At 39.6% G+C, this 22,135-nt stretch overlaps 1 protein-coding gene across 4 annotated transcripts; it reads right to left on the bottom strand.

Moving 5' to 3' along the window:
* Positions 1 to 2,323: 2,323 nt before the first annotated feature.
* Positions 2,324 to 7,819, bottom strand: LOC133715406 (putative disease resistance protein At3g14460). 4 transcript variants are annotated; one of them, XM_062141890.1, is made up of 4 exons: positions 3,954 to 7,819; positions 3,333 to 3,591; positions 3,027 to 3,249; positions 2,324 to 2,769 (listed from the first exon to the last, which is right to left on the bottom strand). In XM_062141890.1, exon 1 carries the CDS (start codon positions 7,448 to 7,450, stop codon positions 4,001 to 4,003), a length of 3,450 nt encoding a protein of 1,149 aa, XP_061997874.1. In that variant the 5' UTR covers positions 7,451 to 7,819; the 3' UTR covers positions 2,324 to 2,769; positions 3,027 to 3,249; positions 3,333 to 3,591; positions 3,954 to 4,000. The 4 variants fall into 4 exon arrangements, with proteins under 4 accessions (XP_061997874.1, XP_061997875.1, XP_061997877.1 ...); XM_062141891.1 differs by having other exon boundaries at positions 3,389 to 3,591; XM_062141893.1 differs by having other exon boundaries at positions 3,448 to 3,591.
* Positions 7,820 to 22,135: the final 14,316 nt, after the last annotated feature.

Raw genomic sequence — 22,135 nt, 5'->3', positions numbered from 1 at the left:
TATTCTTATCTATGAACCAGGGTCATACAGTTGGTATGAACTCTATATTTCAAAAAACAAACATATGCATTAAACTATTGGCAGGGATGTTAGCAATCAAACTTTTAATTATGGGTCCTTGACCCAAAGCCCCAAAATGAGCAAAAGTTATCCCACTTACCCTAGTAACAAATTTTTATTCTCCCTTACACAATTTGAATTAAATTGATATTTTTTCCCTCAGCCTAATAAAAAAATTACATCATGCCATGCTTCTGTCTCTCTCATCTCTCTCTCTCTCTCTCTCCACAGCAACTGCCGGCGATGCACTCTCTCTCTCTGATGAAAGAGCTCGCCGAGAAAGCTAAGGTGTCGAGGACCAACCCTCCGGTGCTGCGCACCTCCGGCGTCAATGCACTCCCCGATCTTCACCTCCGCTGCAGCGTCGAGTTCTTTCCCAGATTCCGGCGTTCGATCCACTCCGCTGTGCATCACTGGCATTCAATCCACTCCGTCGTTGCTCCGGTGCTGTATCCTCTAGTGCTCGATGCAGGCCGGTGGCAGAGGAGAAAGGAGAAAGATGATTTGGTGCCCAGAGCTATTCTCTGGGTGCCCAAATCAATTTCTCTCTTTCGTTGTTTTTTTTTTCGTTTTTCGTCTTTGTTTGGTAAAATGGGGCAGAAGGCCCAGAAGGAAAGAAAAATGGAAAAAAAAAAAAAGTTCTATTGGGGCAATAGACGTCTGTTGAAGCGTCTATTGGGGGGGGGCAATAGATGTTTTGAATTGATGTAATCTTCTCGTTTTTTTTATTTGATCAAAGTTTATTTGTCTAAATTTAAAGAGATTGGTTCCTATTCCGGCGACTGAAAGTTCTGTTAGGGGGCAATAGACGTCTATTGGGGGGGGGGGGGGGGGCAATACATGGTTGATAGACGTCTATTGGGGGGTAATAGACGTCTATTGCCCCTCTATTGGGGGCAATAAACATTTCCGGTGAGGTTTTCAGAAAAGTCCGGTGGGCGGCGGTCGACGACCGGTGGGCGGCGGTCGACGACCGGTGGCCGGCCGGTGATCGGATTCCGGCGAAGTCTCCTATGATTTCTCTATCTAAGTAACAAAGGGGTGAGGGTAAAATTGTATTAAAAAAAATAAAAAACAAAAAAAAAAATCTTAATGGGGTATTAGGGAAGACCTCCTTAGAGTGTTTTGGGTAAGAGGGAATTAAAAAAACTTAATGGAGTAAGTGGGAAAAAAATCCCTAGAAATGAGGTAAATGGACAAAAACCCTTTAATTATTTCTAATTCTAAAACACTAGGAATGAAATTTGTGTTGATATCTATTAAATCTGAATATAGGAGACAATATCTCGCAGGTCATATAGCAGAAAACCAAGATATATATATATATATATATATACGGAGCGGTTCCAAAGAGGACGTCCGCACTGTTGTTAAAGTGCGGACGTCGACGCTGCAGCTCGGCTCAGGGCGCGACGGAGCGGCGGAGCTTGCCGGACTGACGCCAGGGGTCGGACGGACGGGTCTGCAATCGGTGGAGTCGCCGGCGACGTGGTTGCAGCCTTGCCCAGAAACCTGCAGTTGCAGGTGAGCTCGCTGCCCAGAAACCTGCAACTCCGACCTCCTCCGACCTCGAACGCTGCCCAGAACCGTCCGCCAAGCCTCCGGCCTCCGTCCGCCAAGCCCGAGCCACCGTCGCCGCCTGGAACACCGCCGCTGCGTCGCCGTCCGCACTTTAGCAAAGTGCGGACGTCCGCTTCAGAACCCGCCTATATATATATATATATGAAACCATAGTCTGACATAATTTTCAGTACATTCAGCAGCATTACTATTTTCCATCTACTGCTGTGCAAAGAATCACACCAAACCTGCATATGTTGTGATCGATTTGACAAACTTATGAAACGAAGACAAATCAACTTCACATTGCTCTAACCCTTAAACTACCGTCCAAAGCTCTCTGAATGGGAAAACTACTAACAAACCATCACCAAATCCAATCGTATGTTCAGCCTAATACTCCCTACAATCTTAAACTTTGCCTATTACACCCTGCAATCCATTTTACTTCAAAATATTTCACTATGAGCTCCACTAAGTGGAGGGTTGGCGGTACCTGTTTGCTCTCTCCATTTTATCCAGCATAGAACTAACTTGCATAATTGGTGTGAAAAAGAACAATAAACAGATTGAAGAAAAATAAGTAGAACGTTGCTTGGCTCCCTATATATAATGTACTTCTGTGACAAACATCAGAACATTGCTTTGCTCCTTTTATGAAATGTATCAGACATTCAGACAATTACTTGCTCCTTTTATGATATGTATACCAAATCAGGATATTCTAGGTGAAATCAATCAAATAAGAAATATGTGTACATGAACTGTAATTGGCAAAAAATGAGAGAAAACTAAACAAGTACTGGATCATATAACATATGTAAGTGCGATAAAAAATAGATCAATAACTGAGCGAAATCAACAATATTGGAAACTCAACGTACTTTTCTTGGACACAGCTGTTTGGAAAGAATCAGAAACAGATGAATTAATTGCACGTTGCAACTGCAACAATTTTGAATTAAGTTGATCATTTTGAAAAGAGGTACCATGGAATTAAGGCACCTGCAACCACAATAAGTGCTCAAAGTAGCTTGCATCCTTTGTCATTTTAATCGCAACCCTACATTAGAATCAAACTTGTAGTTGTTGCCGATTTTCAGAACAGTAGGAGTATAGGACTGATTTTTGTGTTGACCTCAATTATATCTGAAAATATAAGACAATATCTCGTCAGCCATAACAAATAGCGAGAATAAACCAAGAAAAGAAGAGCAAGAGAATTTAAACTAGTCTGAAATTTGTTGAGGTCAATGCTTTCTTGGTACATATCCAGCAGCATTATGAATTTCAATTTATTTGCTATGCAAGAATCACAAGAAACCTGCATTATTGTGATTTATCCAACTCACTAAAACAAACTGGGGAAAAGAAGGTATGAACTACTGCAAATGAGATAAACATACCTGAAACAAAGAAGGCACATAGATAGAGGTTGACAAAGCCAACAGTGTTTGGCTATTGGCAATTACAGTTTTCAGATCACCAAAAGTGGCAAGCATTCATTTGTTCCTCTGCCTCCTTAATGGCTAAACAACAAGTTTTCAGATCACCATAGATAATTTGTTCCTCTGCCTCCTTAAAGGCTAAACAACAAGAATGTTGAGAAGCCCGCCAATCTATGAACTCCTGTCATAAAGGAGATTACTGTCAGCAATTAAACCTACAAAAGGACATGTGGTTGAAAACACTAATTCACCAAGCAAGTAAACCTCTTGAATGATCACTAGATTTCAGCCAATAACCAGGAATAGCAACAAATATGTACCAATATCCTCTTCATGTTAAGCTTTGAAAGCATAGGTTGCATAACAAATTAGCAAGTACATGAGAACTGGTTGCAATCGACCTCGCATATTATCTCAGGGTTGATCATCTTGGGCCAATCTTCCCCTTTCTCCATCTCTTTCTCCGTCTTTGCCATCGTTGTTATAGGCTTATAGCAAAAGCGGGAGAGGGTCTGTAGGAATACTGGAACAGCAAGAAACGAAAAGCTTAATGGACAAGTTTCATACCCCATTCATGGTAGTATCTAGTAAAAGAGAATGAAAAGACCGTAGAAAATGATCATTGCATCAAATAATCAAGCAAGCAGAAGAATTTCAACTAGAGAGTTGAGGTTCAGTAGATACAACAGCAATTAGTGTTGCTGATAAAAAAAATCACAAGACTAATCAAATTAATAGTCTGTCATTAGCTTGTAAAAGAAATGAATGAAAACTTTATTATAAATTTTAATCAATATTAGGGAAGCATGGAGCAGGGTCTTCTTGATTCTGAGCTATGAGAAAAGAGAAAATGGCGCAACGTAAAATAAAGTTTGAAGTACGTACCTGAGAGCAGATTTGATAATTTAATCTTATGAACGCCCATAATATCTCTAATCACAAATGTATATGGAAGGGATATGAGAAATCTTGGGCCAATCTTCTCCCTTCTCTCTCTGACATCTTTGTTCCAGCAGAGGACATTTTGCAATTTCCAACCGGGAAAGAGAAGTGGGTAGCCCTTCTTCTGAAAAACACTTGAGCTTGGGGCAATTTGAAATGATCAACCGTTTAAGAGATTTGAGGTGTCCCAAAGCCTTGCCATCAATTGTAGTAAGATTCAGATGATTGGACAAGTGGAAATGGGTAAGAGTGGTGGGAAGCAACCCCTCCTCTGGAAATGAATCCACCATCCCTTCACATTCCACAAAAATGATTGACAATGCTGTAAGTGATTTGAGTCTTTGTACACCCCACTGCTTGCTGTTAGCATATAGTGTTTTGTTACATCCAAACTCGAGTGATTTTAATGATGGCGGCAACCCCCCTTCAGGAAATAATTCCAGTTCTGGACAACTATCTATGTGCAGATACTCAAGAGATGGGAGAAGGGTGTGCATTCCGTCTGGTAATGACCGAAATTTCACACAGTTTTCTATACATATTGACTTCAATTGGGGCGCATCCATCCCTTCATCTGGAAAGCATACAAAGTTTGGGCAGTTACGTATGACCAACTCACTGAGGCAGAGGAACTTAGGGCATTGAGATTCTAGTGAAAATGAACCACCAAATGACATCAGACCGAACAAAGATATTTCTTCAAGCTTCGGTAGGTTGTCTAAAGGTAATATCTCTGTTAGCTTGGGGCAGTTCTGCAAATGCAGCCTGCAAAGATTCGGAAAAATTCCACCTTCTTCTTGTTTACCTCCTACATAACACCACTCTTTCCACTCTGACATATCCTTGAACTTCAGTTCTTTGAGAGATCTAAATGGCCTAATTCCACAAGTATTGCTACCGCAAAACTCAAGACCTATGGACACCACTTCATTTAACCCTTCAATTTCTAGCTTTACGAGGGAAGGTAGCTGCCCAAGTGGTGGCAAGGAACAACATGTACAGAATCTAATTATAACCAATGCTAAATTTGAGAAAGAATGATCTCCTACCCAATTTGGAAATATTGTGCCCCCATAAGATTCAATCTTGAGTTCTCTTAGGTTCGTGTGAGGTTGGAGCTTCTCCAGCACTTTTCTATCTTTTTCTGAACTGTCAGTATCACCTCCCCATTTCAACACTAGTCCATTCAGATACTTCTTGACCCTCAAGTTCGCCTCCAAAGCATCTCCATCACAGAAAATGTGGTCAAGTCCTGAGATACAAAGTGTTTGGTGCAAATTCTGAAGCTCCTTTAACTCCACAACACTATGCCCTGTATCTTTGGCCAACACAAAGTTACTTAACAATTGGAGACTTTTCAAGTTACCAACATCTTGTGGCATGTTTTTTATGGTTGTACTACCCCAGCGATTGCTGATATCAAGATGTCTCAACTTGATTAGTCTTCCCAAGTTGGTTGGTAACTGAACAAGAGCACGACAATTCCCCAATAATAAGCTTTGCATATTATACAATGTGCACAATGTATCAGGTAACCTTTCTATTGAACTATAAGACAAGTCCAAGTGCCTCAGATGTTTCAAGTTGCCAATTGAACTAGGCAATTCCCTAACATAGTACTGTGATAAGTTGAGGAATCGCAAGTATTGTAATGTTGGCAATAAAAAATATAGAACCCTTGGCATTTCAAACCGATATTGATATTGAGGATTTACTGGAAAAGATAGGAAGGTATGCAAAGACTTGGATTTATATAAAGCATCAAATTCAAAGCCATGATTACCTGTTTTCATGTAGGAAATCTGACGAGTTTTGCCTATAATGTTGAATGAGCCGTCATTAACCTTGTCCTCCAACCTCAAACAAAAATCCCCTGATACAAACTTTGCCAAGTCATTTATAAGGTCATGCATGGTGAGAGATGACTCACAATATATGAGGTCTTGCTTGGTGATAGATGACTCAATATGAGGACCCAATGATCGTTGAAAAAATGATCTCGAGACTAGATAATTGAAGTAGTCCTCTCCAACTTCTTCTACTGTCTTTTTCTGTGTGGGTTGCAAGAGATCATCAGCTAGCCACAAAAGAACCAATTCGGATTTGGTGAAATTATAATCTTTGGGAAACATCGAACAACACGCAAAACAACTCTTAAGATGTGAAGGTAAATAGTGATAGCTCAACCAAAGAGCTGGCAAGATGTTACTCTCCCTCTCTGACAACTCCCATATCTCACTATCTAATATCTTTTGCCATTCCTCAATATCTAGTTTAGTGCGCAAGAGACCTCCAAGGGATTTGGCTGCCAAAGGAAGACCATTACACTTTTGAACTATTTTTCTTCCGATATTTGCAAGATCTGGATGTTCAGTAGTAAGTGCATCTGCATTTCTGAAAGCATGTCTTGCAAATAACAGCCAACAATCTTCGTCAGATACATGGCCTAAATAGTAAGTTGGAAGAGTTCCCATTGTAGATGCAACAGCTGAACTACGCGTTGTGACAAGAATCTTACTTCCATGGGCTCCAGATCCAAAAGGCAGTCTTAAAAGATCCCAATTATTGTAGTTTTCATTCCAAATATCATCAAGAACAATGAGAAATTTCTTGGTTGTCAAAGCCTCCTTAAGTTTAACTTGAAGCAGATCTAGTTCAGTGATAGCACAAGTTTGTGAAGTGATTGATGCATAAATTGCTTGTGTTATTCTAAGAATATCAAAATCATCCGAAACACAAACCCAAGCTCGGAGATCAAACTCTTCCTTTACTCTGGCATCATTGTACACAAGTTGAGCAAGGGTGGTTTTTCCAATCCCACCCATGCCCACAATAGAAACAACGCCTACCTTATCTTCAGTGGCATCATCAGACAGCAACAATGCAATGATGGTTTCCTTGTCCTCGTCCCTTCCGTAGACATCAGAATCATCTACCAGAGAAGTAGTTTCACGCATCCTTGCTTGTTGTGTAACTTGAACACCTTGTTTCAAACCAAGCACATCCTTTTGGTTTATAATAAATTCCAATCTGTCTAGAATCTCCACTATCCTTCGTTCAAGAGTTCTTTCAAATTTATTGAACCAAGTGGAGTACATGATTTTCGGTACCTGGCAACATGCGCTGCTACTTCCAGATTGATCAACTTCAAGCTTGCGCCGCAGAGCTTCAGTGTTGATCTCATCCAGCACATCTCCTGCAGCATACACAACATCTTTGAGCTCCTCAAGCCACTTCCTCACTGTTGGGTCTCTGATTTGCTTCTCCTCGGCATCATCAAGCACTTTATTAACTGATAGCAGCTTAATCTCCAACTTCTTCAGCAGTCCTTCGGTGGTTTTCTGTCCACGGATAAAGTCTTTGACCTGATGAGAAGCCAATCGATCAAACCAAACAGAGAGAAACGAGGAGAGCAGAGCTCCAGCCACTAGCTCTGCCATGATAGATAGGAAACGTATGGAAGATGATGGACAAGAAGACGAAACAAAGAAGAAAGAATTTGGTTTTTTAAGGTGTGATCCTTAGAGAATGAGTTTGGTTTTGGAGGTCCAGTTGAATGGCTCTGAGAAATCACTTGTTACTGTTTACTGAAGAGCTAATGCCTAATAGTTTGGTTTGGAGGTCTAGTTCAATGGTGATGGGCTCATTGACATTTGGTCGCTGCCTAAGGGCCTACGCAATTCAAGTGGACGCGGCATTGAAAATTCAACTGAATTTATGTAGCTACTTCAGTTTGAAGCTAATCTTTTCTACAGGTAGCAGACAACTTAACCTAGCATTTTCCTTTAGAAATTCTACAGCCTTTTCATTTCCGGAAAGTGATGGTAGAAAGAAAGTGTGCAATACCAAGTTGCACTCGTGATTATTTCTACTGTTTCAACTTATCAGCAAAGGACACTTTGAAAGAGTTTGTTTTCAGTTTAGTTGTTGTTCTTTTAAAATTATTACTCGCATTCTGGCAGACCGTCTTGCTCCTATTGCTTCCAGGATTATATTGCCGAATCAATTTGCTTTTTGAAAGGAAGACAAATCTCTTATTGCATTTTTCTGACTTCTGAATGTGTTAACTTGTTGGATAATAAATGTCGTGGAGGGAATGTTGCTATTAAGTTTGATGTAGCGAAGGCCTTTGATACTCTGAATTGGAACTTCCTAAGGGTTCTTAATGCTTTTGGTTTTCATGCAACTTTTGTAGATTGGATTAGTTCTATATTGGCTTCAGCTCGGCTCTCTATCTTATTTAATGGCTCTCCAGTGGGATTTTTTGGCTGTAGCCGTGGAGTTCGACAAGGCAATCCATTGTCTCCTCTTCTTTTTTGTCTTGCTGAGGAGGTTCTTAGCCGTGGTATCTTGCGTCTGGTTGATATGGGGCATGTCCAAGCTATTTCCTCTCCTAGTGCTGTGAAAGTCCCTTCTCATGTTTTATATGCTGATGATATAATGGTTTTTTGTAAGGGAGATAAAAGAAGCTTATTAAATCTTATGGCTTTCTTTGAGGAGTACGGACTCAACTCGGGCCAGTTGGTGAACAAAACCAAGTCTCATGTTTATTTGGGGAGGTTAGCTGTTCATCGTCGTACCCTAATATATTCTTGGTTAGGTGTTCCAGTGGGTAAATTGCCCTTCATGTACCTTGGTGTGGCAATTTTTGTCGGCCGACCGAAGCGAATTTACTTCCAAGTCTTGGCTGATTGAATTCGTAACGTTATGTCTAATTGGAGAGGGCATTCTCTTTCCATGGCAGGACGGGTAACACTAGTCAATTCTGTGGTGGTTAGTATGCTTTCCCATAGTTTCACAATTCTGCTAATTACTTGATTCACTCTATCAAGCAGCAAATTCGAGAGGTTGATTCCTGGGGTTTTGGAATTATGCGTAACTCAGTAGATGAGCTTTGTATTTGTAGTGCTCTTGGAATTAGCGGTAGAGCCTCAAGAACACATCAAATTCGTGAGGTAAATTGGCATGCTCCTTGTGCTTTTCAGTTAAAAGTTAATACAGATGGTGCTGCTCGTGGGACGCCAGGCCTCGTGGGCTTTGGAGGTATTTTTCGTGATCACTTGGGCAATTGTATGGGTTGTTTTGCTGGTTCCATGGATATTGCTATTGCCCTTGAAGCAGAGCTTCAAGCCATTATTCATGCCGTTTTAATAGCATCAGGAAAAGGATGGACTTCTCTCTGGATTGAGTGTGATTCAGCGGTAGCAATTCACTTTCTTGCCAATAGAAATTGCTCAGTCCCTTGGCGTCTAAGTGTTGATTGGGTCAATTGTTGTACCATTCTCTCCTCTATGCAGATTCGTTTTTCACATATTTATCGAGAAGGGAATCAAGTGGCTGGCTGCTTAGCTAACTATAGGGTGGATCATGAGGGGCATTATTGGTGGGACTCTTGCCCTCCTTGTGCTTCAGCTGCCTTTGTTCACAATCTGCAAGGTTTACCGAATTTCCGTATTAGCTGACTTCTGATGTGTTTGACAGATTTCATGCAAACGTGGTTTTTGCTGCATGGTTGCTATATTCATCAGTCTGTAACTATTTTAGCTCAGTGCTCACTTTGAGTACTTTATTTCATTTTGTTCTCAGAGAGGTTTTGGTTCTTGTCCCCCTCTCTCTTCTTGTGATTTTTTTTCTTTTATTAATAAAATAAAATAGAGGGACGGGCGGTGGGTTCCCGGTTGCGATGACCCCCTTTCTTTCGAGATTGCGGGTGGGTGCCAGTCACCCCAAATTGGCTGTCGCAGATGAACTAATATCGTCTAATCCTCTATTTAATTTAAAAAAAAAAAAAAGTTGTTGTGTTATCTTTGGATAAGTGTGGAAGTCCTATTCTACAGGGAATTGGTTTGTGATGACCAATTCTTTAGGAGTATCCCTTAAGTTTAGGAGTCATAGTTTAGTCGTCGTTTTCATATTGTAGTCGTTGCTTTCTTTTCATATAGTTGGTTGTTGTTTTGCTATTTAAGCAAACTGATCAGTCAATAAAGAAGTACTTTGAATTCCAGAAATTCCTCTTCTTGTTTACTGTTTTCTGTCAAAGTTATTTTCTATTAGTGGTATCAGAGCCCCCACTGGGCCTGAGGTAGGAAGAAAGCAGCAACTTTCATTTTGCAGCAGCAAGTGTCATGGCAACATAATCAAACTTTGTGCAGCCTTCAATCCCAAACTTTGACGGTCATTATGACCACTGGAGTATGCTCATGGAAAACTTCTTGCGGTCAAAGGAGTACTGGTGTGTTGTTGAAAATGGGGTTAATGAACCAGCAGCTGGAGTTGCACAGACAGATTGAGGCTCAGCAGAAGAAATTGGAGGAACTGAAGTTGAAGGATCTCAAGGCTAAGAATTATATGTTTCAAGCAATTGACTGTGATCTTTTGGAGACCATTCTCCGAAAGGACACATTGAAACAGATTTGGGACGCCATGAAGCAGAAATATTAGGGGTCCACAAGAGTGAAAAGGCAGCAGCTGCAAGCTCTTCGCAAGGAATTTGAGGTTCTCCACATGAAGGAAGGAGAGTCCATTGATGAGTATTTTTCAAGAACACTTTCAATAGCCAACAAGATGAGTGTTCATGGTGGAAAGCTTGAGAATGTAGCAGTGGTGGAGAAGGTCCTGCGATCCATGACGTCAAAATTCGATTACGTGGTCTGCTCAATTGAGGAGTCGAAGAATGTTGAAGAGATGTCCATTGATGAATTACACAACTTATTGTTGGTGCATGAACAGAGAATGAAGAGCAATTATGTGGAGGAGCAAGCACTGAAGGTATCACTACAAGAAAATGACTCTTTTACCGCGCACATTTTACGGCGTGCATTAATGCGTGCCGTAATAGGCACACATTTACGGCGCATTTTCACGCAGGCCATTAATACCCTTTCTGATATGGTCTTTTACGGCGTGCATCTAATGTGTGCCGTAATAGACACACATTTATGGCGCATTTTCACGCAGGCCGTTAATACCCTTTCTGATATGGTCTTTTACGGCGTGCATTAGATGCACGCCGTATATGTCATTTTTCATTTGGTCTTTTATGGCATGCATAGTGTTTGGACCCAAAATCAGCATTTTGGCCTAACAATGCACGTCTTGGAGAAATTGAGCCAATGTCAGTGGCTCAAGCTATATATTGTCGACAAGTTCGAAATATATATTTAGAGGCTAAATAAAGCCTACTATGGAAGCATGAAAAGTCAACTTTAGCACATTTTCCTACTTCGGCTAGGAGAAACCGAGCTAAACAAGGAAGGAGGGGCGGCAGACTAACCAAAAGAAATCCAAATGAGCTAAAACTTTCCAGATTAAACCTAGAAAGCCCAGGGATCATTTCTTATGAAGAGAGCCAGAGCTAATTTTGAGTGGAAGGTCTTCAAACAATCAGTCCAATTTTCTGCAGAAGCAAAACTGGAAAACTGGACCTGTAAGAGGTCCAGCAGCGTTTCCGGCCCAACCACTATACCAAAAGTGGAACATTTTTTATGAAGAAGTCACGGTCAAAATATGAATTCGTGATGGAGATATAATTGAAGGAATAAAAGAGCCGAAAGTGCTTCCTTATCTCCAAAATTCATCATTCCTTATCTCCAATTATGCTTCCTTATCTCCAAAACTCATCATTCCTTATCTCTACTATCATTTGTTTAAGAATAAACACTTTGGCATGGTAGCCTATAAATAGAGGTTACAATGAAACACTTCAAGACACAATTCATTAATCAATCTCTTTGATCATCCAAGCCTCTCTAGAGCAACCCCTCTCTAAGAGCAACTTCTCTCGTTTTCTTACCGGTGATCACACTCCAGTCCTAGTCTTCTCAAGAGCCGACTGTCAGTGCCACCAAACCCTCTGTCAACGTGCTTCGGTCCTAGTCTCCTCAGGAGCCGACTGTAGTACCGCGACCACAACTGTTACGGAACCAGCTAAGCAAGCGTAACGCCCTCGCAAACCAGCTAAGCTAAAGTCATGCTTTGGTAAGTTCTCTCTACTTCCCGGTGATTTCGCTCTGCTCGACCTACCACGTTGAGTATCGACTTGGTGATACAAGACAAAGTCCTCACCACGAGGCACAAATTAAGAATCCCACGACGAGGTTGGTGCTCTCCTCGTCCACAATCGCTTGATAGAAGTCAGGTCAATGGACACCCCCGACGACCGCACCCGACGGTGCTGGCACGCCCGCGCAGAAAAGAGACTGTTGACCAGCTCAAGGAAAATTGGAGCCAAACACATAGATACACGCCGTAATAGTATTATCTTTTACAACGTGCAAGAATAGTGCGCTCTTAATGTCTTTTTTAATATGGTCTTTTATGGCATGCATTGATGTGTGCCGTAAAAGTAAAAGGCGCAAAAATTTTCACCAAAGTTTTTATTTCCCTCCATCTTTTCCCTCTACACATTTCATTTTTATTTTTTTCATTTCATAGCACAAAAACATTTCTCTCTCCCTGACACAGACCTCAATTTTCGCCATTTCTTCCTTCCACGTCTTTTCCCACCGCCAAGTCACCGTTCACTGGATTTGCTCCACCGCCGAGTCGCCGGCCGCGTATCTCCCACCACCACCACGTTTTCTGCTCCTCTCATATAGATGTCGTGGATCGATTGAGCTACGAATTAAAGAACATTGAAGTGGTTGCCGCTCTCGGAGATTGGGGCCACCGATTTCAGGGTCTTGAAGTTTCTGAAACCCTTTTGGAGAAAGTTGAGAACTTTGGCCTTGTCTTGCTCATTGGTTTTTTTCTCTGGCCAAATCAAGGTACAATTTTTTTCACTTATTGTTTCAGTTTTCATCTTTTGCTTGATCTATTTAGGGGTTTTTCAATTGTGGGAAGGTTTCTTGTCTGCTTGGTTTGCCTAGTTTGTTGGTTTGACTGCTTATTTTGATCAATCTTGATTGTTCTTAGCTTTAGTGGGACTTCAGTTGGAGTGTTTTTCGATTCGGGGAATCAAATCCCATTCTGAGTCTCTCTCTCTGTATACTTCTTCTTCTTCTTTGTCTTATGGGTATAGGCTTGGGCAAGCCCACCCAAAGTCCCAACTCCCAAACCCCGAGTCCCGACCACGATCGTCTCTCTGCTGCGTTCCTTTCGTTGCTTCGCAGCTTCACTCCTTTAGTCCTTCTCAGTTTCTCACAGTCAGACAGTCTCATGTTCTCTTCTTCTCTTCTTCTCTCAGAGATCGAAGTCAATTTCTCTTATACTCTTCTTCTTCTTCAATTTGGGCAATCAATCAATTGAATGTAAGTAGGATTCAATTTTGTTCTATTTATTCAGTTCAATTTGGGGCAAGTTTTAGGGTTAAGAATTGATGTCAATTTCAATTTCGTGGGTTTTGCTTTAGACATTTAGCAGTGGATTGAAGATTTTTTTTATGTGCTTTGCTGTGGAAGTGTGGAACACTGGAACTTGCTTACGAAAGGAAGAAATTGGTATGGCTTCTTCCTTCCAATTCGATGTGAGGAACAATGGTTTAGAAGAAGGCTTATTTCTAATCCTAATAAAGTAAATGAGTGATAGTTGTTATTGTCATGGTGATATCAATGATATGCTGCATCTATTTCGACTTTTCGAGGATGTTGAATTGTCATTGTAAGTCTTTAATATTCCTGTTAGTTTTGGTTGGAAGGAATGGATCTTTGCTGTTAATTTTGCAAATAGCTTACACTATGAATCTATGATGATCTCACTGGCGGAGAGCTAATCTAGATTTTACTTCTGTTTTTTTTTTTTTTTTTGGTCAGAGATGCAGAGAGCTATAGCTATCTTGATGATGCCGTCGAAGCCTATTTGGAGAGCATTGTTTAAAGGCTGAAATCAACCTAGTAATTGAGCAAAGCTACTGCTTTCAAGGTATTCTCTTTCTTTTTCTTTTCTCTTACTACAGTGCATGTAATATTGTGGCTTTTATTGTGGTTTTTGAAAGTTAGTTTCTTAATTTATAGGTGTTAAGCCAAAATGTCAAATCATGAGCCAAAATTGAAGCAGTCAAAATTCATTACTACATGGTTTCAACCGTCCAGATTCTCCGTAAATTTTTTTCTTTCTATTAAGAAACCCAAGCCCACCCGAAGTTTCATTCCTAGATCCGCCGCTGGTTGAAATGCAGAAAGGTGCCTTCGTTCTTGCAGCAAAAACGAATGTGCCAGTTGTGCCTGTTACTCTTATAGGAACTGGGAAAATCATAACTGTGGGAAAGGAGGGTATCTTGAACACCGGACCTGTTAAAGTTGTTATGCATAAGCCTATAGAATGAACTAATACAGACTAAGATTTCTTCTGCCACTTGTCTGTTTGGTTCATATGGTTTTAGACTCAATCCTTTGCTGTGAATGGAAGTAACATAATCCAAAAGGTATGAATCATTTGTCAAATTGCCTCTTTTCTTACTAATTGTCGCAGTGTGTGCTCATGCTATAGTTACAAGGTTCATTTCGGTTATGACTCCACTTTCATCTTTCATCGGTTTGATTGTTACCTGTTTATACTTCTAGACTTGTGACACAGATGTTCTGTTTTTTTTTTTTTTTTTTTTTACGTTGAAACAAATGAATTGCAGTCTATAAGTATTAAATCTATTCTACTTAGGACCTCATTCTTGCTGAAGTACTTAATAAAAGGGTAACCTGTCAAGTTGCTTGTGAGTTGTGAATAATCTTGATCGGAATATTGGAAAGGCTAGTAGTTCTTATTGCAGCTCAAGTTTGAAGCCCACAAATAACCATTAAATGAGCTTTGGTAAACCTTAAAAACAAAACGATATTTTGCTCATGTTAGTATACTTGTGGCACATATTATCCTTGAAACATAGGCCACACAAGGATGGTTAGGATGGTTACTCTCGTTCTAGTTTTGAAACCTAATCAACTTGGTTCTCATGTGCTCTACGATCCTAATGCAATGCAGTTTCTTATTTCGTCTCATGTTCTCAACATGCTTGGTCTCTTCTACAAATTTACTGCATTAATTGGGAATACAAATCATGCTGTGAACTTGTTTGTTTGTGTAGACATATTTTGTGCTACCAGTCTTTTCTCTCCCATGTCAACATTTTTATTCTTGTTGTCATTTTCTTTATTCTAATGCATGTTTTCACTGCCGAATAGTAAGAGAGAAAAAAGAGGAAAATATTATGAAAGGGATAGTAGATATATATTAAAATGGTGGAATATAATGTGTCTTGTCATGTTTATAATGCATATGAATAATAACAAGTTCAGTGGAATTGATATTGGCAATTACTTTATGTACAATGTTCATGGCACACTTGGATTATATGAATTGATAAGTATTTCAGGTTTAAAGTATAGATATGCATTTTAGTTGGCTTTTAGCCTTTCTAGACATCTCTTGTTTCCTTCCTATTTCAGTCAAACTTAAGATCATTTATTGCAGTTCGTCTGATGAATCTTGCCACCTTGCATTGATCTCCATATTAGATACAGTTCTTTCCATGAATTTTTTTCATACATGTAGTTCCAATACTGTGTAGGATGGAGACAGGTTTTGGAGGATGCGTGAGTGCTACATCCATGGAAATACTACTAAGTATCTGCGAGTTCCTGATGGGGTAGTTCCTAGTGTCGTTGCCCTTGTATATCAGGTGATTGAGCAGTAAAGAGAACTAGATGATTTGGTATATATTTTCAGATTATGTGGGTTTAAGTTGTAGAGTTGAAGTTTGATGTAATGTAATCTGCTACTTATACATTTTCAAATATTGTCATGCATTTTGTAAAAGAAATTAATTATAATTTGATTAAATTGTTTCTCATTCATTTAATTTGTCATGGATGCATGAGTGATCAGTGGTGATACTAATGTGAAATTGGTACAGCTAAAATTTATTAATTTTTGTTTTGTTTTTGAAACCTTATTTACGGCATGCAAAGTACGCCTTAAATAGGATCTCAATAGCTCTTTTATGGCACGCATTATACGCCTTAAAAAGAAAGTCTTTTACGGCGTGCAGCATGTGCCGTAAATAACGTGAGTGACATTTGTGATATTACTTTGACAACGTTCTTGGATGCACTTTAACGGCACATTTTAGTGTGCCGTAAGTGAGGTATGTCTTTTACGGCTCGGGCATTTACAGCCTGCTTTTTTACGCCGTAAATACTCTTTTACGGCGCACATTGTGAGCGATAAAAGACCATTTTTGGTGTAGTGTATCCACAAATTGGAGAAGCTCTGGTAAAGGTCATGGATGGTTTCGAGCAGGACGAGGAAGAGGCAAAGGAAGTTTTGATGGTAGCAGAGGAGGATTCGATAAGTCCAATATCGAATGCTATTGATGTCATGGGTATGGCCACTTCAAATCTCAGTGTGCGCACCTCCAATTTGAGTTATGGTAGAGGAGAGAAGGCAAATTTTGCAGAGAAAGAAGAGAAGGAGGAGGAAATTCTGTTGATGACATATCACGAGGAGACAAATACAGATGTGTGGTATTTGGACTCGGGTTGCAGCAATCATATGTGCGGTAACAAGTACTTATTTTCAGATTATGATGAATTCTTCAAAGATACTGTAAAGCTTGGAAACAATGCCAAGATGACTGTTGTAGGGAAGGGCAATATCAAGTTGAAAATTGGAGGCCATGTTGTAAAAATCTATGATGTTTTCTACGTCCCAGACTTGAAGATCAACCTCATCAGCATTAGGCAGTTGCAAGAAAAGGAGTACACGATCATTATGAGGAAAGGCCGCTACCAAATCATGCATCCAGAGAAAGGGCTAATAGCTTAAGTTACCATGACAACAAACCGTATGTTTCCCTTAGACATCCAACATGATATTCAAACTTGCTATACTATGCAAATGTCAGATGTATCATGGTTGTGGCATATGCGCTATGGTCACCTTAATTTCAAAGGCTTGAAGACGCTGCAACAAAGGAGTTTAGTGACAGGTCTTCCTCATATCACTTGTCCTACTAGAGTTTGTGAAGAGTGTGTAGTTTGGAAGCAACACCGAGACCCGTTTCCGAAAGCAGGAGCATGGAGAGCTAAAAAGGTACTGCAGCTTGTTCATTCAGACATCTGTGGTCCTATCAATCCGGTCTCAAATGGGAACAAAAGGTACTTTATTACTTTTACTAATGATTTTAGTAGGAAGACATGGGTATACTTCATGGAGCAGAAGTCTGAGGCTCTTGGTGTGTTTAAAAGTTTTAAGTCTCTAGTGGAGAAAGAGTCTGGGGAGGAAATTAAGATTCTTCGAACTGATCGTGCCGGGGAATATATCTCAAGTGCATTCATGAGCTTCTGTGCTTCCTATGGCATTCGCAGACAATTGAGAACAGCCTACTCACCATAACAGAATGGCGTGTCCGAAAGAAAGAATCGAACTATTCTAAATATGGTGCAAAGCATGTTGAAGACCAGTGGGATTCCAAAGGAGTTTTGGCCTGAGGCGGTGAATTGGAGTGTTCATGTACTTAATCGAAGCCCAACTGTTGCTGTGAAAAATGTGACACCTGAAGAAGCATGGAGTAATCGTAAACCGGCAGTTGATCACTTTAAAGTGTTTAGATGCATAGCATATTCCCATGTTCCGGATGAGAGAAGGAGGAAGCTGGATGACAAAGGAGTGAAGTGCATCTTTCTTGGGGTAAGTGAAGAATCTAAAGCTTACAGATTGTTTAATCCTATTACCAAGAAAATTATTATCAGTCGTGACGTTATGTTTCGATGAGGAGTGTTCATGGGATTGAAATGGTACTGGACAACAGCAAGTTCCATTAATTCTTGATGAAGGGAGAGTTGGCAGTGAGACAAATCATGAGTTGGAAGCACCAAATGAAAGCCCATCACCTGTAGCAACAAGAATTCCAACTGAGGTCCAACTAGTAAGTCCACGTAGTCCAAGAGCTCAACGTGAAGGGAAGAAGTCTGCTTGGATGATCGATTATAAGAGTGGAGGTGAGCTAACAAATGATGAAGCAATTGCTCATTTTGCCTTGTTTTCTGATTGTGATCCAATAATGTTTGAAGAAGCTGCTAAGGAGACAAAGTGGAGAGAAGCTATGGATGCAGAGATGAATTCAATTGAGAAAAATGATACATGGGAATTGGCAGAACATCCAAAAAGTCAACAATCCATTGGTGTGAAATGGGTTTATAAAACAAAGCTGAGGCAAGACGGTGAGGTTGACAAGTATAAAGCGAGGCTCGTTGCAAAGGGTTATAAGCAGAAATTTAGTGTTGATTATCAAGAAGTGTTTGCACCAGTAGCGAAGCTTGATACAGTGCCGTTGATGTTATGTTTGGCCGATCAGAACTCTTGGCCGGTTTATCAGCTTGATGTAAAGTCGGCATTTTTGCACGGGGAGCTGGAAGAAGAAGTGTACATCAATCAACCCCCTGGATATGTAAAGCAAGGCTCAGAAAATCAGGTATATAGACTAAAGAAAGCATTATATGGTTTAAAGCAAGCACCAAAGGCTTGGTACAGCTGTATTGATGCTTACTTTGTCAAAGAAGGGTTTTGCAAATGTCCTTATGAACACACACTATATACTAAGTTAGGAGGTGATGGCAGAATACTTGTTATGTGTTTATATGTGGATGATCTCATATATACCAGTAATGATAGTCTTATGTTCGATGCTTTCAAGAAGTCCATGATGGAGGAGTTCGATATGACAAACTTGGGGTTAATGCGTTACTTTCTTGACATAGAAATTTTGCAGTCATCAGCTAGAATTTTTATCTCATAGAAGAAGTATGCACTTGAGGTTCTAGATAGATTCAAAATGGGGGATTGCAATTCGGTTTGTACTCCAACTGAAGTGGGTCTGAAGCTTACAAAGAATGGGTCAGGAAAGAAGGTGAATGCTACGCTCTACAAGCAAATAGTTGGAAGTTTGATGTATTTGACTACCACAAGGCCAGATATTATGTTTGCTGTGAGTATGGTTAGTCGGTACATGGAGAAACCTACTGAGGATCATCTGTTAACAGTGAAGAGGATACTACGCTACTTGAAAGGTACTGCTGATTTTGGAATTTTTTTATAAGAAGCTTCAAAGTCCAAGTTTGTGTGGCTTCACAGATAGTGATTATGCGGGTGATATGGACAATAGAAAGAGTACGTCTGGGTTTGTGTTTATGATGGGTTCAGGAGCTATCTCGTGGTCAGCAAAGAAGCAACAAGTAGTGACGTTGTCAACCACTGAAGCTGAGTTTGTTGTAGCTGCTTCGAGTTCATGTCAAGCTATTTGGTTATGGAGGATGCTTGGAGTTTTACAAAACCAGCAGCAGGGTCCAACCATTATCTATTATGACAACAGTTAACTATTAAACTCTCAAAAAACTCAGTTTTACATGGAAGAAGCAAGCACATAGATGTCAGATACCATTTCCTTCATGTGATCTCATCAAGGAAGAAGCAATCGAATTGGTGTATTGTCATAGTGATGATCAGGTAGCAGATATTTTGACTAAGCCTCTCAAATCAGCTGCTTTTGTGAAGTTATGTGGAGAGCTGTGGATTATGGAGTTTGTACTGAAGAAGTGAGTTGCTGGAGTTTTCTTTGTAAACTGATGTCTTAGGACTTTAGTTTAAGGGAGAGTGAAAGAGTTTGTTTTCAGTTTAGTTGTTGTGTTATCTTTGGATAAGTGTGGAAGTCTTATTCTACAGGGAACTGGTTTGTGATGACCAATTCTTTAGGAGTATCCCTTAAGTTTAGGAGTCATAGTTTAGTCGTTGCTTTCTTGTTGTATAGCTGGTTGTTGTTTTGCTATTTAAGCAAACTGATCAGTCAATAAAGAAAGTACTTTGAATTCCAGAAATTCCTCTTCTTGTTTACTGTTTTCTGTCAAAGTTATTTTCTATCACACTTGACTAAATCGATCAACAAATCAGTCCTCTGGAGTGTAAGTTGGACACTAGAAAAATGTATAAACATGATGACTGAGCATGTAAAAATATGTTTCTATTCAAAACTAGAAAAAGAAGAACGAACGTACAAAACTCATTTATCTATCTCCGCAAACAGAAACCAAAAGAAACGAAATGAATGTTTGCTGATTTCAGAAACTATTCAAGGCCAGAAACACATCCAAGAAATATTTGGAAAACCCAGACACCACTTACTTGGAGGTTAAAGTAGGGCGGCGTTTTGAGTCTTTTGACGGCTCTTCTGGGTTGACGTCGCCCATATTAGCGTACCGGTACGAACAATCGTATATCGATCAATATCACATTTCCCGCAAAGGGTCTTCGGAGTTTGGGCCGATCTTTTTATTTTTATGTCATGTGATCTCGGGCCTTATGCAAAGGCAGTCCATTTTACAATCGAAAATAGATTATTAGTTGATTTCTGTATCTGTTACTGTAACAACTCATTACTGTGAATCTCCTATAAGCTACTGTACACTGCTTCAAAGTGGTGGAAATTTATATGAAATTTAAACCTTCTATAAGCTATGAAAAGAGTCTATTCAGTATTGTATCAAAAAATGGAGTCTATTCGTATGACCCTCATGGGAGTCATGGGCTCATGGCATGGGAAGCAAATTGCCTATTTGCCTTTAATAACACTAGAAGTATTACACACCTGATGGGTGTGGGATGGGGATGGTTACCATAAAAAAGGTGGGTATTTCAGTACTTATGCAAGTTGAGATTCTGTGGCATTCATCCTCGCCCACTATGAGCATTTTTGTTCGGAGTTTGTCTCCAATCTGAGGCTCTGTGCCTCCGCTTTCCTTTTCTATTGTTTATCTTTCTTTTGGTTTGCTTTCCGATCTGATCGTCTTCACCCCAGTTTCTTTTTGTCCAAATTTCTACTTCTTTTCCTCTTGTTAGTATAAGAAGTTGTATTTGTTAGCATTCATTTATACAAAATTAAGTCAGTCTTAGTGTAGGACGTGTATGAGAAGAATGGAAGTAAAAACTCAAGTCAAGAGCCTAACTGAATCGTACGACACTTCTTAAAGTTTCATTCATTGCATTTACATGAATGAGTGTAGGGATTTATATTTGTGCTTCAATCCCGAAGAAGTCTGTGATGTTTTGCCTTCTAAAAAGGCGAAAAGCAATCAAATGCTAAGTGTTTATTGTAAGAAATAACATATGGATATGTCATGATTTAAGTTAATATGCAACAACTTAGCTTTGCTACTAGCAGAATAAGTAATTGACAAGTGAATGATGTCTCTAATCCTTATGACCTCTAACAATATGAATCAATATTGTATAAGGTTATGGAGATCTATCTTAATATTAAATCCATATTGTACATAACTTAAGTTTACTAGCTTTTGGTATATGGTTTAGGACTTAGTATCCTTTATGGGAGGAGCTAAGTTCGATTCCTATATATACAGACATAGGGTCCCTGCTCTATCAATCACAAGCTATCAATCAACTCAGCCTCATCAGTGAGTTCAGCATTAAGGATTGATCAGAGGAGAAGATTCATAATGTCGCATCAATGTTAGATCACTTGTCTGATAGATATGTTTTTATAAAAGCATGCCTAAGTATTGTTTGTAATGCGAATGTATTCTTATATTTGATCACAACTGAATATATACTTACATTTTGGTATCAGAGCCTAGTGCTCAAATTAAGAATCGTTTTGTTCAAAAAAAAAAAAAAGGTCATTTAAGGCCTATGCAGTTTGAAAGCCCAAAGCTTTTGTCCTTTATCCACATTCATTGGCCTGCCATTGTTTCCACTTTTGTTCTATGTCTATCATTAACGGCCAAAAGTTTCTTTTTCCCCAAATTCATCAATTTGTTCTGCAAAACTCCATATCAAGGGTTTCGATTATGGTCGAAACGAGTTTTTGTCCTTTTAGAAACCTGTTTCGATCATGATGGATGCCCCAGTAATTAAAAATTTTCCACTTCTCTTAACATAATGGAGCTAACGTTTGAAGGAGCTAAAGGTACACAGTTCTTTCATATCTCTTTATGATTAATCTTGATGGACATCGTTTATTGCAAATTAATTGATATTACTTGCCTAAAAGCCATGAATTGTCTTGTTTGATATTATTTGTATTATGAGTTTATTGCTGCATATGCTATATATGTGTGTTATGCATTCTTGCTATAAAATTCTCCCCTAAATAAAACACAAAAGTTAAGCCTACAGTTACAGAACAA

This window comes from Rosa rugosa, chromosome 6 (assembly GCF_958449725.1).
Source record: "Rosa rugosa chromosome 6, drRosRugo1.1, whole genome shotgun sequence".
Taxonomy (NCBI): Eukaryota; Viridiplantae; Streptophyta; class Magnoliopsida; order Rosales; family Rosaceae; genus Rosa; species Rosa rugosa.
This window is presented reverse-complemented; position numbering and strand designations above follow the sequence as displayed.

Coding starts and splice junctions, on each gene's coding strand:
- LOC133715406 (XM_062141890.1), bottom strand. CDS start 7,450: ATGGCAGAGCTAGTGGCTGGAGCTCTGCTCTCCTCGTTTCTCTCTGTT.